Below are 19,920 nucleotides of genomic sequence, written 5' to 3' on the forward strand. Positions count from 1 at the left end.
ATATACATTCAATGTAAGGGCATGCAAATTGTTCAAGTTTTACAGTTGCCAAGGAATACACAAATGATAAAAGTGTTTTTTTTATGTCCCCCAGTCTATACTGGGGCACATGTTTTTGCCCTGTCTGTTTGTTGGTTTGTTTGCGTCAAACTTTAACATCGGCCGTAACTTTTGCTATATCGAAGATAGCAACTTGATATTTAGCACACATGTGTATCTCATGGAGCAGCACATTTTGAGTGGTGAAAGGTCAAGGTCATCCTTCAAGGTCAAATATATTGGGGGGGGGCATAATGTTTCACAAAGACATCTTGTTCACAATTAATTCTTTGTATAAATTTCCTTAAATGTCTTAATTGCAAACTCTAAATGCTCATCAATATACTTTATTTTCCCCCCTTATCATTCAAAACTCTGGTGGAAATATCATAAGTTTACCATGTTTTAAATAATTATTTAGTTTAGTGTAATAATTAGACATTTTTGAAATAGTTAAAACAACAGCACTACAGTAATTAATTAATTAATTTATTAATTATTTATACATTAATTTGGTATTGTTGTTTCTAACATACATTTTTTAATATAAACAAATAGCCAAAGATAAATATTTTGAATGAAAGGTTTAGTTTGTTTCAAGAATCAAAGGGGAATTTAAATGTTTATAAACATTCATGCTTCATTGCTTTACATCTAGCAAAATTATTATCATAAATCACAGGAGTGTAAATCTTTCAGACACTAGTTGTTTCGTTTAAGTCATGTAACAGGCATATACATTTTATTCTCAACCTCTAATTTTTTAGTGACTTGGTCTTTTATGTGTCTATAAAACATTTTTCTTTTTAATTTTAATGAAGCAATTATAATAGGTATAGCTCAAGAAATATCTGTAATTCGTTTGTCCTTCAACTTCCATTGAAATTTATTGTCCTTTCCAATCCATCATTCTTTGTTCCTATCGCATATTGTTTATTGATCGCCTAGGTTTCCATGGTAAACGATAAATCGAAATTAACGGTGTACCGTTGAATTTTTTAGAAGATGGAAAGTAGGCAACTATAGCGATTATTGATTTTGGTAGTTGCCATGGATATCGATAAAATTGAGAAGACTATAGATTCACTATTTACATGTTGCTGAAGTGTAATACTGATATAGATAAGAGGTGATTTGTGATTTGCGAGATCACTATGAGTTTGTTCGTATTCTGTCACCAGATGTGGCGTAAAGATTATATTCTCAGTTGGAAAAGACAATGTCACTTACAGATAAAATCAATAGAAAACTTAAGGGCTTTAGCAGCGATGGAATACTATTCATCGCTTATGGATTTGTATTGAACCAAAATTAATGTTTTGTTGGCTATTGTTACTGGAACAAATTCTCGGTTGCTGATAGATTTTTATCAGAATGTTCCTCCATTCTCAAGAGATTAGCTCCAATGAAATGGCAATTTCATCGATATTGTTCCAAATGCAGCCCTGTTCAAATTGATCGCGTTATTGAATAACTATAGTCGAACCCAGTCAATAAATTTGGGACAGCTCTCGAATGCTCTAAGGGGAGGGAGGTAGAACATACAACTGGCGTTAGAATTGATTAGTTCTTTTTGATCAATTATTGAGAAATCAATGATTTTGGGCGAGAAGGCTTGATCCAGAATTAATGCCTTCGACAAGGGATGGCTGGAACATTGATTACTGGAGATTGGGAGGCAAATGCAGTCAATAACTTCATATTACTACAAAGTGATTGACTCATTGTTGAAAATGCTTGCTTGGTCAACATGTATAGTCTACTTATTTGTTAACGGCTATTGATCAGAATTTATAGGGTGATAAGGCAAGTCACAGCTGTGGCCAAAACAAATATGTCCTCGGTGTTACTGCACAGTGTCATTTGGACATTTTATCAATAGTCAATAATCTGTATCAGATGTTTCATTCATTAGATTGTCCTGTCTTCAACATTTTTTTTCTGGCAATTTTGTTTACAATATTGTATTAAATAAATGATATCATAAAGTTCAAAATAGTATCAAATATGAGTTTAACCCATTTATGCCTAGCGTCTAGAAAAAAGGCCTTGGCAATCAGCGTAGACCCTGATGAGACGCCGCATGATGCGGCGTCTCATCTGGGTCTGCGCTGTTTGCTTAAAGGAATTTCTGTTTGAAGTATTCTAAATATAGAAATAAATATACTAGACATCCCTAATTTTGGAAATACATTGATCCAATTTAGAAGGATGGGAGAGTCCACTAGGCATAAATGGGTTAATGATAAATTCATGAGAAGGTCAGCATTAAGAATGCCTTTGTGTTTGTTTTTAAAATAACTGTATTTCTCACATTTGCATGTTTTTTTTAAGGAATAAGACTAAAATCCATCTGAAGAATAATGTCATAAGCTGAAAGTTTCAACAGTTGGCTTAAGCAAAGTCCATTATGCTACATACTTTTCTCCATCAAGCAAATTAAAATACTTTAAGTGACATTTTGGTAAAGACAAGATTAAACAAGGGCAAATACTGCCAGTTTTATATTTAAAAAATGTTCAACCTAAATAAAGGTATCATTGAATGACATGAACCAGACTTGAACCTGCTACCTCCAGTTATTTCTTTACTCCAAATACCTATGCATGCCTGCCTGATCACTGACAGCTATTCACATTTGAGACCTAATCAATAGACACTTGGCTTACCACTTTGACCACTTTGACGACTTTGACGTAGGTGAACTGGTATAAAAATAGAAGTTTTTTGGATGTTGATGAGGTAGCTGTGTTTTTTGTTATTGACAGATAGGTTTCCTGACCGTCGTTGACTGCATCTTTCAATAAAACACCAATAAGATGCGATAGCTGGCTGTCCAGTTAGCATTGTATTGACGTTATAATGAGACATTTATGATTGGTTATTGTTAATAAGCCAAGAAATCTGACTGAACAGTATCAATAATGAGTGTGATTTTATTACCAGTCTCTGTCCATATGCTCTATAAACACACATCTTAAGTACGGTCGGATGGTTTAATGATATTGCGTGTCCAGTATGGTTGTTCCTTGCCAAAAAAAAGTGTTTATTGGCATCTTTTTGTTTTTAACATGGATATAAATAATTTTTGTTCAACAAATTTATAATATCAATAATGAACAAAATATTTACTTGGTTTTAGATTTGCAATTATTTAAAAAAAAGAAAATGTTTTTTATGTTAACCAATAAATGCTGATTATAAACATCATTAATTAATGGTTTCTAAAAAGTAGAATGCAATCATTGCACTCTGAAAATTGCGATCATTTCAGGGCTCGAAATTAACACTCGCACACTCGCAAAATGCGAGTGAAAAATACCGATTGAGAGTTAAGTTTTAAGCCACTAGAATTTTTTTGCGAGTGAAGAAATAGTGAAAAAAAAGTTATATTGCTAAATGCGCACGACGTTGTGAACGCTAAACCGCAGGTCAATTAATAGAACGTCCGAATACCCATATGCGGAAGCTCGCACCTTGTATGTAGACTGGTATACTTATAGTACATATATGCGGATGGTATTGGTACAAAGAACATGAAACAGTCGATTATCCACACATGTTCACTATAAAAGACAAAAACCTGAACAGTCATGTCGTTGAAGCAAAGATAACTAGTTTCTTTTTGCCCACAGATTGAAATAACAATACAAAATATAAAGCAAATTTAACTGTTGAGTTGAGAGGAAAAAAAAACGGAAATTAAATTCTTCCACAAAAACAGTGAAAAGGTGGGAAAAAGAACTTCATATATAACACCAAAACTTGTGGTTGATGTCATATTTTATTTAGTTTTAATAGTACTAAACTACTGTCCAAACTTGCTTTTATTTATGTTTCCAGCAAAATTTGCGAGAATGTTTTTGATTTTGCGAGCTGGTATTTAAGCTGCTCGCAAATGTTTTGCTAGTAGAAAGAAAAGTTAAATTCGAGCCCTGCATTTAAGTATTCAATTAAAGTAAAGGTGTTTTATCATTACAATTTCTCGTCAATAAATATGTTGCTTTACAGATTTAATGACCTATTCAACCAAGGGTGTAACAACAATAAATTCTGAATTGAAAGTCTCAGTTTTCAAGAATTAATTGACCCCGTTCAGTTGTTTTGCATAATTCTAAGTGGTTTTGTTCATGCAACATTTACCGCAATGATGGGATCTTTATGAGTCCAATATCCACCATTCAATTCAAAGGATGTTTAACATGTTGTGAATCGGCTTATACAATTTAATCAAGGAATTCACAACTTCCGATACGCGATGTGACAAGATTATTATACTATGTAGTATGACGCCACATCGTAAACAATTTGCAATGGATCATAATGGGATATTTATTACAGGCCGCATGAACACTCGCCAATGATGTTAAAATCACTGAAACAAGTATTGTATTCCGGTTGAACAGCAAAAATTAAATCCCCAAGATCCATTGAGGTTGTTAACACTTCCAGCATCATATGCAACAAGTGATTACAATAACTCTTTATAAGAGTCCAACTTGTAGGACATGATTTGTCCATGTTTGTCACCTGAAGGTGGGGAAACTAGACAGGTTGTCGTCGAAATAAAAATCATTTTGCTTGTATCATCGGCCTGATGCTAGATCATATCATTTCATGTGAATGATTAAAAGATTTCACTGCAATTAATACACATGTAGAAGTCTGGTTGATGAAACGAGGCGAATTAAAGAAACTGAAATCTTTATGCTGGCACTCACCTTAGCACTGTTGGTGATTTAAAATACCTGACAACATTTAAATGCTCTTTGAAGAAATGGTGAAATATTTAACAAAAAATTTGGTTAATAAAGAGTTCTTATCCTCTAAAAAGATCTCTCTGCGACCACATGACGATCTATACCTAATTTTTGACATAATAAAAATGTTTTGTGTTGTTTGAAATGACATAATTATGTGCTGATTTTTGTTGTTTATGTTATATTTTGCAGTGGAGTTAATTTCGTTTGAAATGTGTCCCTAAATCCTTATCAAAATGCTTGTACAGAAAGGGTTTGAAACTCATCAACCATTCTGTTTCATTAAAATATATTTAAAAAATAATTGTATCACATTATTTGAACAAAAGTTGTTTTGTGGAAATATTATATGCAAACTAACAGCTTCTTAAGATAGGAGAATTACCCAATGAAACTTCTTGTCTGGAAGGTGACGATCATTTTGTTAATTGATACAGTTATGATTTTTGTACCTGGTTTTATGCATAATCCTTTTTGTTTTGACCAGTAAATGTCAAAAGCACCTTGATAATAACCTTTTACCACTATTTTAGGTTTCCCTTATTGTTGTACAGTTAAATGCACTCTGTTCCAAAGTCTCGAAATATGGCTGTATTACCGTATTTTACCATGCATAGCGCGCATTTTTTTACCTTCAAATTTCAAATTAAAAATTCAGTGTGCGTAACACATTGACACAACCCTTTCCTGGTTGCTAAATTGCAAAAAATTTCGTAATCGTAAATCTTCACAATTGCTGCCATTTCTTTTATTGCAGAAAACTACACCCTATAATGCTATAGACTGAAGGGGCCGTTGTCGAAACAACAAATAGTGGGAAAGGGTAGGAATGAACGGGGTAGTAACAGTTTTGACAAAAATTAAAAGATGAAAAAAATGTTTTTGTTGATGTTTTCACACTTCTTCATTGATTGTTCATTAAAAAAAATCCAGGCATATCGATCCCCACGTCGTCGCGGTATTGTTTGTTTAAGTTTTTGTTATCATGAAAGCTCGTTGATTTACAACGCAAAACGTCTTATTTGAACTGACGCTAATTATTTCAATCATATTTCACAATTTCGGTTTTGCTTTATTTTGATAATATAATTCAAAGTTTAATGTTAGCAATTCCGAAAATTTGCTGTCTATGTGAATTGACAGTTTGATGTCATCAAAGGAAAGCCGCTTCCTGTCTGAAGCAATAAAGCAACAAGTTTCTCCCCGACAAAATTGGCTTCCTTTGTCATGCCGAGCCAATCGTGTGTTTGTTCCTCAATGGCAATCGTCCAATTAAATAAAAGCACATGCAAAGCTCCGCCTTCGAACCTTTTGCAGAGAACGGAGGTGGAGTTTAACGGTTAATTGAGCAAGTGTTTTACGTAAGTTGAGTTCCGATTTGCCGAAATTACTTGGCCCGAAGCATTGAAACGACGAATACATTTATCAATGATTTGCCGATCTCTGCATTAATATGCTACTGTGCAAGTATACTACGTAGGTTACAAACAAACGATAGAGATATAGACTCGTTTTATTTTCTTTCAATAGAGACAAACAAATGATATTTGTCTGATGGCTTTACGCCGATAACGCCAATAACGCCAACTGTATGGAATCGAGCGTTCGGGTGTATTGTTTGTCTCACTATAAATACTTATCTACTAGACGCAGTGAAGGCGCAAAATACCAGGTCAAACTGGATTTAATGGGGAGCATCTCTTAATGGGGAAAAATTTAAGTCGATGAAAAATAAAATGGGATCCACAGACGATTTGCGTAAATTGGACATTGCGATGTTGCGGGTCTGCAGAAGACTATGTCATACGATGTTGTGAGCGGCAGGTAATGAAAATGTTACACTGTTCAAATGTGAGGATTGGGTAATAGTGGTTCAAATTAAATTCGCAGGCAATAATGACATAAACGGTGTTCTCGAGAGTATAATCTTAAAAATTGTTGAAAATATAGTGCTATGCAACCCATGCTCCTGATAAACGCTCCCTATACCTTTAAACCAAAAAATTAAGCGCCCGAAAAACTCAGATTAAATGATTGCGCAATATAAGAAAGGCGGCCATTTTCGGCCCAATTTTCAGGTTTTTGGTCTTGAATTCTTTTTTTTCTCCATTTTGGCTTTAAAAAATCGCATGCGCGTTATACATGAGAGCGCGCTATACATGGTAAAATATGGTAATAAAATTTGAGACATATAGAAGGGATATTTCACTTCCATTGCAAGTCATCTACAGCTTTATTTGCTTGATTATAGCAATACCTGTTACATTTATTTGTTTTACACACATTAAATGTGAAAAGGACATAATATAGATTTATATGAGTTATTATATCTATGAAACCCAAATGCATATTGCCTTTGCATTTTAATGAACACACAGACTGTTGAGGTTGCATTATTGTCAGAAACAAAATAGATAATGGTAAAAAATAATTGAAATTCCAAATTGCAGAGCAAGACCATGGGGAGATGTTCTGCAATCGCAACTGTAGGAAATTGAAGACAATACTGAGAATAGCAGAATTGTCTGCAACGTTAAATTAGTTCTGTATTTGCCTAGAGGAGGGGATGAGGAGTCCATTTGCTAAATATTGATTATTGGGTTGATCTGAGGGAAATATAATGAAAAAACCTAGATATTGAGACAGATATCATTAATCCTTGAAACAAGTGGATATGTGCTATTTGTGAACATGCTGTAAAACTTAATGATGATTTAAAAATATATTTCTTCTGCATAATGGTAATTATTAATTATTTTTTTAATTTCCGTTTTAATAAACGAATCATAGGTTTATAGTAGTTGATTACTTAATATTGATTGAAATTTGATATGGCTCTCATATTTGAAATATTGGTGCATGTGTCTGGTTTGCAAGATAATAAATGTATGTGAGGCTGTTTTGTATTTCAAAGAGAGCAGCAGCTGTCGCAATGTCATCTTAGAGGGAAAGAAGAAATCATTACACAACTATCAATATTGGCTTTTACAAATATTGATTTTAAGACATTTGGATGTAACAGGGGGGCTGGTGTGTCTGAATGGGAGGCGATGAAAGCATTAGGTGCCAATATAGACTGGAAATCAATCCATAGCGGATGAACTATGTGGATAAATCAGCATCCAGACAGTGTTAAGGCTGTAAGGTCCTTTTCGCGTGCTTGTAAGTGGAAGTATTAAGGAATTAGTGCCTGGGGTTTGATCAGCTATCTTGGGAAAAACAATGATTGTATAAGAAAACATGCTGAAGTTGTCGAGGACTTGCGCCACTGGAAACTTGTTTCAGTGTTTGATATGGACTTGGCTGTAACCATGTAGAAACAGTGGGGACATTTTGGTGACAGTGGATGGCATTTGATGGCTTACATTGACTGATATTTGGGGATGTGCACTGTACGGAGGTTGTTGCTTTTTGGTAGGATTTGTGTGTGTGCTTTTTTACACAATTTTATGAAAGGTTAACTTCTTTGTGGATTTGTATAAAGTAATACTATTAATTAACAAATAGCAATTACATGCACAGAGAATTTTCCTAATACTTCTTTTCAACAGCTACAACCTTAATGTTGACAAATTATTTTAAAACATTACTACATAATCAACAAAAATTATGATGTCCAACATGTTTGGATTACAAAACATAGAAAGATACATTGATTTAAGATGTTTTTCGCTATCTTTCTTTAAATAGACCCTAATGGTACCTAAGGTTTTGTCGATGTGTTTTTCCACAAAGCCCTGATATGAACATAAACATTTTTTTGTCAATATTACAACTTTTATTGTTTAACCCTTTCCCCTCAGGAGCAAAGTGAAAATGGCTATGTGCAAACAGCATAAAACAAGAACAGCCTGCGAGTTATACTCTCAGTCTGTTCAGGTTTTTTGGTAATTGCTGCTCATCAATATCTAAGGGTTGGAAATGAATCCTTTAAACTTGAATCTAGTAAGAAAGGTCTTTAATAAAATTGAACTTTCTAAGGGACAATAAATTCGTCAAAATTCATATTTCAGTGGTAAAGGGTTTAGTTTTCAGTTGTGTAACTTGCTGCATGGTTACTGATCACTTGATTTCTTTTGCCCATGGTAGGCATGTGAAACTTGCTGCATGGTTACTGATCACTTGATTTCTCTTGACCATGGTAGGCTTGTGTAACTTGCTTCAAGGTTACTGATCACTTGATTTCTCTTGCCCATGGTAGGCTTGTGTAACTTGCTGCAAGGTTTCTGATCACTTGATTTCTCTTGCCCATGGTAGGCTTGTGTAACTTGCTTCAAGGTTACTGATCACTTGATTTCTCTTGCCCATGGTAGGCTTGTGTAACTTGCTGCAAGGTTACTGATCACTTGATTTCTGTTGCCCATGGTAGGCTTGTGTAACTTGCTTCAAGGTTACTGATCACTTGATTTCTCTTGCCCATGGTAGGCTTGTGAAACTTGCTGCAAGGTTACTGATCACTTGATTTCTCTTTCCCATGGTAGGCTTGTGTAACTTGCTGCAAGGTTACTGATCACTTGATTTCTGTTGCCCATGGTAGGCTTGTGTAACTTGCTTCAAGGTTACTGATCACTTGATTTCTCTTGCCCATGGTAGGCTTGTGAAACTTGCTGCAAGGTTACTGATCACTTGATTTCTCTTTCCCATGGTAGGCTTGTGTATCTTGCTGCAAGGTTACTGATCACTTGATTTCTCTTGCCCATGGTAGGCATGACGAGACTGAGATGATCATGTCCGACCTGGAGCGAGCCAACGAACGTGCGACCGCAGCAGAGCGTGAGGCCGACCGACTCCGGCATCAGCTGACCAGCTTGACCACAGGGTTGGCACAGGGTGGAACAGGGGAGGGGGCCCAGAGTGGAGGGGACATGGAGCAGGCCATAGAGATGCTGCAGAGGTCCAATCTAGAGGCCGAGCTGGCCACTAAGGAGAGGGAGGTTAGCAGATTGTGCTTTGGATTGTATTCAGAAGATATTCCTGGCAGTTTAGGATTTAGGCGGATCATTGAAATGTATATCTTTTTCAGTGGTTTCATTGTCTGATGGATAATCTCATATCCATCCTTTACAATCATGGTTCAAGAGAAAGGCTACATTGTCTATCTTGATCTATTTTTATCAACTGGTTAATTTTCTTACAGCTGTGGTTCTAGCTTGACCATTTACCTTGATGATTTTTTTTTTAAATATTTACATATTCTGTAATGAGTTAAATCCACAATTTAAATAATAATACTGTATTGTGTGAATTTGGAAGAAGAAATAAACTTGGGATGGACATTATTTTGGTGGTATTCTCAAGCAAAAACTGCTCATTTCATGTTCTGAAAATAGTTTTGTAATAAACTGTTTCTTCTTTAAGTATAAAAAGCACTGAATACATTTTTATAAATGTTACTTTTATTATTTATCATTTTACTTGTATTTTCACCGGGTTCATGCATGCATGACGGGTTTTCATTTTCTAAGGATCAAATCAAATTAAACAGTTTTGTAGTAAAACCAATCTAAATTATGCTTTTATTCATGCAAATGTCTATTTTACTTATACTTGTTCAAAATTAATTACTTAAAGAGGTAAAACTGCATTTTATGCATTATTGTATTGTTCATTCCAATATTGTTGTAATAATAGTGTTTATTATGGTAACATTATGAGAACTCTGCTCATGATGTATATGGTGACTGTTTACCTTCAGATCACTCAGTTGGTGGAAGATGTTCAAAGACTGCAGGCCTCTCTACAGAAACTTAGAGAAAACACATCACAGCAGGTAAGCATAACAAGGACTGGTGATGATGATGATGATGATGATGATGATGATGATGATGATGATGATGATGATGATGATGATGATGATGATGATGATGCAGATGATGCTGCTGCTGCTGCTGATGATGATTTTGATGTTGGCGATGATGTAGATGATAATTGTGTGATGTTGATGGTGATAATAAGGAGACTTTTGAGAGCAATGCTGTTGCTGCTGATGGTGATGCTGACTATGATGATTAGATTGATGATTTAAAAAAACAAAACGATGGTCATAAAAATCTTGTTTTGTCATAATTCAGTGATCATGAAAATGATGTGTTTTTTACTGGATCAGTTTGTATTCTGTATACTAAAGTATTGATATGCAACCCTGCAAAGTTTTGTCACTACTAGTTTTATGACTGTCCATCTGTATTTAGCTGTCTGAACTCTGTATGTCTGGTCTGTGTAACACCCCAGGTGAGTCGTCTCGAGGAGGAGCTGGCTTCGAAGAACAAGGCCTTCAAGATACTGGAGGAGAGACTGAGATCACAGGAAGACTATGAGGAAATCAAGAGGGAGCTAAGGTGAGACGGAGAGGGGAGGGGAATCAGGGGGCTCAGGTGAAGTGGGGAGGGGGCAATCAGGTGTGAGGGGGGGCAATCAGGTGAGAGGGAGGGAAATAAGGGGGCAATCAGGTAAGGAGGAGGGAGCAATCAGGTGAGAGGAAGGGAAATAAGGGGGCAATTAGGTGAGAGGTAATGAAATCAGGGGACAATCAGGTGAGAGGGAAGGGGCACTCAGGTTAGAGGGGGTTGGGAAGAAGCAGTGTGGATGGCTCAGGTGAGAGGGATGAATCAGGGGGCTGAGTAGGGATTTGTGAGATGAGAACGCTGATTTAGAAGGAAATAAGCGGAGTGACAGTAGGGCGCTGTGATTGGTCTTAAGTTGAATTAATTGGTGGGTAGTGGCGGTGCAGATACACTTGGTAGCTAAGTTAATATAAAAATGCAATATTAACATTTAAATTGTCACTATTCGTACACTCATTCTATTCAAAGACAGAAAACTACAACAGCCTTACATTAATGAATTCCAGTGTTCTGAAGTCGATTGAATTCTCAGGCGGGGTGGGTTCAGACGAGGTCGATGGAGACCTGAGTCACACCACATCACTTGAGATGCAGCTCCTACGCAAAAACAAGAGTCTCCAGTCTGAGAACACGCAGATCAAGGTCAACTGTAACGATCTCTCAGGTAGGCACTTTCAGCCTGTGTGTGTATCAGTGTGCTTTTAATGGTGTTGCGTGTTTCAGTCATGTGAACAACATGTAGGGTCATGTGACATAGTGGTTAGGGTAACAAGGGATCTTAATAAGCAAAGGCCTATTAGCCTATGGCCTCTACAATTAATAGGCATTGCTATTTATGGCCTAAGGCAATTTTCTGATAAAACTTATGATGTATACAAGAATGTTTTGAAAAACCATGGTGGGTATTATTTGTGGTGAAAATATCTGTTTTCTTTACCCTTGACAGATACTAATTAAGGGACGTATTTGGCAAGGTCACATGACTTGTCATATGAAATTTTGTGTGGCAGCACTTCATGACAGATAACGCACATAGAAAATAGTAACAATGCCTATCATATGATTCTTATACAGTATATCATTACTTGCTCTGTGACAGGGTTTTATATTGTAGAACAACAATTTCAGTGATTCTACTAAGAACTTAATTGGAAGTGGCTAAAGTGAACTGGAAATCATTTTAGTTTAAGATTATTGTTGTACAATATTTTTAAAATAATGCACCTTTTTGAAGTAGAACATATAAAGTGTGTGTGCATTTGCAATGTTATCACACATTATGGATAAATTTACCATTTTACCTTTTTGTCCCCTACCTGTGAAACCGGAGGGGATTTATGGTTTGCGCTCTGTGTGTCAGTGTGTCTGTCAGTCTGTCACACTTTTCTGGATCCTGCGATAACTTAAAAAGTTCTTCATATTTTTTCATGAAACTTGAAAAATGGACAGATGGCAATATGGAGATTATGCACGTCATTTCATTTTGTACCTACGTAAAAAATTGTGGTTGCTATGATAACAAATGTACGAAAAATTTTTACTGACAATGGTGGAGTTTCACCGGTAGGGGACCATATTGCTTGGCAATCTCTTGTTTTATATAAAAATTAGGGCTGTCTTCGGAGCCTTTGTTGATTGTTTTAAAGTGTAGTTAAGTAGCTATAAAATGGCAGAAACCTGTATCTGCTTCAGCTATCATTTTTTTTATAATATTATGTATTAATATCTAAATGTTTAATTGTTAGTTTAGTTTACCTTGTGTGGTCCAAATCCCATACTTTAGATTATAAGTATTATAAGTATCAATCACCCAATATAAGTTTTGCACCAACAGGTTTTTGCTATTTGTGTGTGTGCTTGCTGTTTTTCTATGCACTATAGTTTTGTGAATCGATGTTTCCGTGCTTACGATGGGCGTGTGTTGATGAACTTCATGTAAGAAGGGTGTATATGCTCATGAGGTGAAAATCAAGTCATGAAAAACACTAAAATTATTGGTCATCATATCATGTAACATTTTTGTCTTTATCTCCCTTTTGTCTGCTCAACTTTCGATTCTTGCATGTTTGAGTGTGTCAGAAGCAAAACATAATGACTAAGAAAAATTCAAAAAGAATATATTATATATTCTGTCACAATTATGAAAGTGGATCTATGTATATATTGGCTGTGATATTGCATTAGCCTGTGCATTTTGAGATAATTGCATTTGGAGACTTTTGACCTACTTCCTGTTTTCTACCTTGTCCCATCATGCATCATATACTCTCCATCCAGTGAGACACGTTGTGTTTTATGTCAGGCATGCTGCATATATTGTTTATATCCATGAACCAAATCTCAACAACACACAAGGACTAAACCATGTGCATTTACACCTTTCTTACAGGAAGTTCTTCGCCAGCCCACTCGTCAAACACAAAGGATTTTACAAGTGTTCTTGAAGAGGAAATTGCTGAAACATTTCAAGAGAAACAATCACCTAAGGAATCTGGGAACAATGGATTGCCTTCTATTTCCCCCACTTATTTACCAAAAGAGGATCAGGAGCTAAAGTCTCCGTGTAGTGTAGACTCGGGTGATATCCCACCCATGGTAGCTAGTTCTCCCGACAGCTCAAAAACTTTACATCGGTCGGCTAGTGTTAGCGACACTATGCGTATTCCACCCCCCACATCGCACTATTTTCATCCCGCGTTCACTAACAGCCATCTTCTGGCAAATTACATGAGTCTAGGAATGGGGTTTCACAATAACAACAATAACAACACACCAAAGCCTGATCTTAACAGCTGCCAGGGACTTGATACAAGCATGGTAGCAAAAACTGTGAGAGAGTTGCTCAGTATTCACAATATTGGTCAGCGGTTGTTCGCGAAACACGTGCTAGGTTTATCACAGGGGACTGTGTCGGAATTACTTTCGAAGCCCAAATCTTGGGATAAACTTACGGAAAAAGGGAGAGAGTCCTACAGGAAGATGCATTCGTGGGCGACAGATGACAGAAATATCATGGCCCTGAAGGCTATTTCTCCAAAGAAAGGTACTTTTTCAGGTTATGGCTTTTTGCTGTATTGTATTTGCTTTAATAGTTCTTAGTTTTACACTGTAGTTAAAAAATGCACACTTTAAGTAAAAGAAATGAAACTCTTTACTGTTTCATGTCAATTTTATGTAAAACTTAAGAGCATAGATATGTATGCATAACATGATATAAAGGAAAAATATACAGTAAGTTAAAAGAAAAAGAGAAAGTCTGCTGGATTGAAATTTGAATTTTGTCACGGTATGCTGAAACACTGACACTCGAACTCTCCCTTAATCAGCCCATCGGAAATCACCCGACGATCTTGGGCCCTTTGTAGGTACCCAGCCGCTCCTGCCGAGCATCCAGCGAGAGGATTCTGTCACAGAGGAGCGTATAGCTCACATCCTGAATGAGGCGCAACAGGCCATGCAGCAGAAACGATCCGTGGAGGAGAGCTGGAGCAAAGAGGTAAGCTTGCTTGTTTGTTTACATTTTTGGATTTTATGCTTCTTTTTATCTCCAGTATGTTATCATATAATAACAGTCAGTTGACCTACAAACACTTTTCCTTCTTATGCCAGTACCTGACAGCAGTTTACTGAATAGCTTCAATCAGAGGTAGGGGGAGGAGTTATTAGTCTTGATTGAAGCCTTGTGTCTTGTTCTGAGAAAACTGGGCATAATGCATGTGCGTAAAATGTCGTCCCAGATTAGCCTGTGCAGTCGGCACAGGCTAATCAGGGATGACACTTTCCGCCTTAATTGGATTTTTGCTAATAAGAGACTTCATTAAAACGAAAAATGTCTTTAAAGCGGAAAGTTGCGTCCCTGATTAGCCTGTGCGAACTGCACAGGCTTATCTGGGACGACACTTTACGCACATGCATTATGTCCAGTTTTCTCAGAACACGACTCCCTTTATCTTGAAGTCCATACATCTGAAAGATTGATGAAGAATACTTGATAGAGCGGAGAGGTTAACATGGGCGGGTTGAATGTCCGCCCTTATGCAAATTGCTTTGCAGTTATGAAACTCAAGAACATTTTCATGAGCAAAAATCTTGTTCTGTTTGTCTTTTATTTAAGGCAAGTAACCATTTGTCTGTGCATATAAGATATACAAACAACATGACCATACAAATGACCAATTGTCTGTACGATATATACGATGACCTTTGTGAAGAAAAGTATACACATTTTTTTCTACCCTTGTCAGAAATCAGGTACAATAGCGGTACATACTTTATGACTTAAACACCATTCTATTTACAATTGTTATTTGTTGTCATCCAGTATACAAACATCACTTTTTGTGACAAAGTAATAATAGTCTTTATACATTTTGCCTGTCAATCCTTACAAGAACATTCAAATATATGACACCAATGCATTTTCTTCTTTCATATATGAGGTTCAAAACATTTACTTTTATTTTAAAGCAAACATCTTTTTCTTAAGTCCTACAAGGAGATTCTTTGAAAATACATAACACATTCTTCCTTTCGAAGCTGGTTTCAGTTAGGGACAAGTCTTTCCACCTAGACTGGATTTTTGTTTAGGAAAAACTTTTTTGAACTACAAAATTTCATAAAAGCAGAAACTGTTGTCCCAGATTAGCCTGTTAGACAGTTTACTCACATGCATTAAGCCCAGTTTGTCCCGGATTAGCCTGTTAGGATACTTTACTCACATGCATTAAGCCCAGTTTGTCCCAGATTAGCCTGTTAGGACACTTTACTCACATGCATTAAGCCCAGTTTGTCCCAGATTAGCCTGTTAGGACAGTTTACTCACATGCATTAAGCCCAGTTTGTCCCAGATTAGCCTGTTAGGATACTTTACTCACATGCATTAAGCCCAGTTTGTCCCAGATTAGCCTGTTAGGACACTTTACTCACATGCATTAAGCCCAGTTTGTCCCAGATTAGCCTGTTAGGACACTTTACTCACATGCATTAAGCCCAGTTTGTTCCAGATTAGCCTGTTAGGACACTTTACTCACATGCATTAAGCCCAGTTTGTCCCAGATTAGCCTGTTAGGACAGTTTACTCACATGCATTAAGCCCAGTTTGTCCCAGATTAGCCTGTTAGGACACTTTACTCACATGCATTAAGCCCAGTTTGTCCCAGATTAGCCTGCTAGTACACTTTACTCACATGCATTAAGCCCAGTTTGTCCCAGATTAGCCTGTTAGGATACTTTACTCACATGCATTAAGCCCAGTTTGTCCCAGATTAGCCTGTTAAGACACTTTACTCACATGCATTAAGCCCAGTTTGTCCCAGATTAGCCTGTTAGAACACTTTACTCACATGCATTAAGCCCAGTTTGTCCCAGATTAGCCTGTTAGGACAGTTTACTCACATGCATTAAGCCCAGTTTGTCCCAGATTAGCCTGTTAGGACAGTTTACTCACATGCATTAAGCCCAGTTTGTCCCAGATTAGCCTGTTAGGACACTTTACTCACATGCATTAAGCCCAGTTTGTCCCAGATTAGCCTGTTAAGACACTTTACTCACATGCATTAAGCCCAGTTTGTCCCAGATTAGCCTGTTAGAACACTTTACTCACATGCAGTAAGCCCAGTTTGTCCCAGATTAGCCTGTTAGGACAGTTTACTCACATGCATTAAGCCCAGTTTGTCCCAGATTAGCCTGTTAGGACAGTTTACTCACATGCATTAAGCCCAGTTTGTCCCAGATTAGCCTGTTAGGACACTTTACTCACATGCATTAAGCCCAGTTTGTCCCAGATTAGCCTGTTAGGACACTTTACTCACATGCATTAAGCCCAGTTTGTCCCAGATTAGCCTGTTAAGACACTTTACTCACATGCATTAAGCCCAGTTTGTCCCAAATTAGCCTGTTAGAACACTTTACTCACATGCATTAAGCCCAGTTTGTCCCAGATTAGCCTGTTTGGACATTTTACTCACATGCATTAAGCCCAGTTTGTTCCAGATTAGCCTGTTAGGACACTTTACTCACATGCATTAAGCCCAGTTTGTCGAAGACTCTGCTCATTTTGGAAAGACTGAAACAGAACGCATTTGTTTGAAAATGAGGTATTTGTAATAAACTACATTAGACAGTCTTGTTTGTAAACAAATGCTATCTACATAATGTTTTCTATATTCTATCAAAGGGAGCTTACTTCTCTTTCAGCAAAACAATGTGATGATAAACAATTATCTCGACATGGCCCGTCATTATGCCGGTCCCCACTTCCCTCTTATGAGCCCCGGAAGAATACACACCAGCCTGCATGAGCACTCCCGCAAACTTAGCGACACGGATCGCAGGGATAAGCAGAATGATCCAGAAATGTCCTCCAAAGAAATGGTAGAGAGAATTTACCGCCAAGAGCTCATTAAGCTTGCTCAGGCAGCAGAAAATGCCGGCAACATTGCAGCAAGTGCCCTGTATCAGCGGGAGCTAGCCCGGCTTGCTCAGAATGTAAGAATGCGGGACGACCCAGAGCCAGGGGAGGTGAGACATGTGCACAGTTCCCCTGAAAACAGGTTGAAGGTCAAACAGGAAAAGTCGGAGAGACCAGAAGACTTGACCATGGGTCAGTGTAACGGTCCCATAGATCTCAGCAAACGCAGCCCTTCAACCCCTAGCACTCCGACGTCGGGAGGCTCAGATAAATCGGTTAATAGCAGTTCAGCTCATGTCGGCAGTGCCTTCTTTCAGATGCATCCAAAGATGATGAATGGGCATGAGCAGGGCGACAGAGGCATGAAGAGTGAGTCACAGTCATCACCCCATGCAGCATTCCCACAGTTCTCTCCTTCGGACACCTCTTCTCCACTCCAACGAATGCAGAACATCGCAAACTCTCTTATGAACCGATCACAAATTGGCACCCCCTGTAACAAGCCCTTAAAGGCAGTCCTTCCCCCAATCACCCAAGAGGAGTTTGACAGCTATGCCAACATAAACACTGAAGACCTTGTTAAACAGGTCAAGGAGACCTTAAGCCAGTATTCTATCAGCCAAAGATTGTTTGGTGAGAGCGTGTTAGGCCTCTCCCAGGGCAGTGTGAGCGACCTACTCGCCCGCCCGAAGCCCTGGCACATGCTCACACAGAAAGGTCGGGAACCCTTTATTAGGATGCAGCTGTTTCTAGAGGATGCTGAAGCCATTCCGAAGTTGGTGGCGTCCCAGTATCACATCGCACCAGACAAACTTATGCGGAGCAACTCGGTTTCAAAGGAACATGGTGAGTTATATCTTTCATGTAATTTTTAGTATTAAACAAGTATTTAAAGTATATCAAATGTTTTTTTATTAATTTAGTTATGATTTTTCAGTTAGTTATTTAATATGCGAATTAAATGGTATCAGGGTATTTTCTTGTCTTTATTTGCTATAAATCAGTTTTTGCCAAACGATTTATGAGTTGAGTGTTACTATATTTAGATTTGGATCATGTGACCCTCTGGCAGAACATGCGGGCGTCACTCCCGCTAGGTGGGCTGCCATTGGTCAGTCCGTCTTTAGGCCTCGGCATGGCGGCCTTTTCTCAAGGTACATTGATCAGTCTACTTGGACTCCATATATTCAAATGTTGCTTGTGCTTTTTGTTAAGTCTGTGCAGTTTGTGTGTTTTTACTCATTTTTTTTACTACATATTATTCCTACCTGTTTACTCAAATAAAAAAAGAAAAGTAAACAATAAAAATAATTCAATTGTTATTTTGCATTTGTATGTATAAAGTCAAGAAAATGCCCTGTTTAAGTTAATGTCTATCACATATTATTTTGATGAATTAAGTAATGTTTGTTGCTGTTCATTATTACATACTTGTTATGGAAATCCACTGTAACATGTTCAAAAGAATCAGAAATTAACTTTAAATATGAACATTTTTAGTGACAAATTCTTTAATTGTATACTGAAATATGCTTAACAATATACAATATTATATGTGTCAGTTCTGGTTCTTGAGATCTGTCATATGCAATAGATTGTCACGTGACATGTATGTTTGTGTTTTTGCTTTGATATGTTTAATGTAAACATATATTATAAAGCCTGACTTTCATTGATTTTAATATATGTAATAATATGTTTAATTATTCATAACAAACATCTTGGAAACTATGTACACAACTTCGAAGATATACTGGAACAGTGGGCATATGTCCATTATATTGCGTTGTAATTGTCTGAGCAAACCTAATAATTTTCCTTATTGAAACAAATGTATTGATAAAAAAGAAAATGATGTACATAATCAAACATCATTACTCTAATTTACTACCATAATAAGATTTTGAAAAAGGGTGGTATAGAAGTTCTTCGAAGTTGCAAGAATAGTGTGTATATATTTATATATGTATGTTACATAATGCTTTACTAAACAGCATGTACCACTGGGAACCCCACAATATCTCAAATGAGCGCATAAACCAAGAGATAGGCAGTGGTTTTTGGGTGGGTGGGAGGATTTATGTTTTTAACGAAAGTATGTCAACAATTATATCAGAGGAAAAAATGTCAATTCATAAAGGTTCTCGAAAATCAGTGCTATTTGTATGCTAGTGTATGCCAACTGATCGTATGCAGATTTTATATTTTGAAGCATTGATGTATTCAACCCATTTATGCCTAGTGGACTCTCCCATCCTTCTAAATAAGATCAATTTATTTCCATAATAAGAGATGTCTAGTATATTTATTTCTATATTTAGAATGTTTTTTACAGAAATTCCTTTAAGCAAACAGTGCAGACCCTGAT

General features: G+C 36.9%; 1 protein-coding gene across 6 annotated transcripts in view; it reads left to right on the plus strand.

The window, feature by feature from the left end:
* LOC127837709 (protein CASP-like) overlaps positions 1-19,920 on the plus strand; it is a 149,619-nt gene that overhangs the window by 92,881 nt on the left and 36,818 nt on the right. For 3 of the 6 annotated variants that reach the window (XM_052364991.1, XM_052365021.1, XM_052365002.1), the window contains exons 8-15: positions 9,505-9,733; positions 10,495-10,569; positions 11,031-11,137; positions 11,650-11,807; positions 13,533-14,186; positions 14,470-14,639; positions 17,339-18,398; positions 18,599-18,706. In XM_052364991.1, coding sequence (XP_052220951.1) covers positions 9,505-9,733; positions 10,495-10,569; positions 11,031-11,137; positions 11,650-11,807; positions 13,533-14,186; positions 14,470-14,639; positions 17,339-18,398; positions 18,599-18,706 — 2,561 coding nt within the window. The remainder of the gene's footprint in view (positions 1-9,504; positions 9,734-10,494; positions 10,570-11,030; positions 11,138-11,649; positions 11,808-13,532; positions 14,187-14,469; positions 14,640-17,338; positions 18,399-18,598; positions 18,707-19,920) is intronic. The other 3 variants (XM_052365013.1, XM_052365028.1, XM_052365033.1) reach the window with 3 other exon arrangements.

Source organism: Dreissena polymorpha, chromosome 1, assembly GCF_020536995.1.
Source record: "Dreissena polymorpha isolate Duluth1 chromosome 1, UMN_Dpol_1.0, whole genome shotgun sequence".
NCBI lineage: Eukaryota > Metazoa > Mollusca > Bivalvia > Myida > Dreissenidae > Dreissena > Dreissena polymorpha.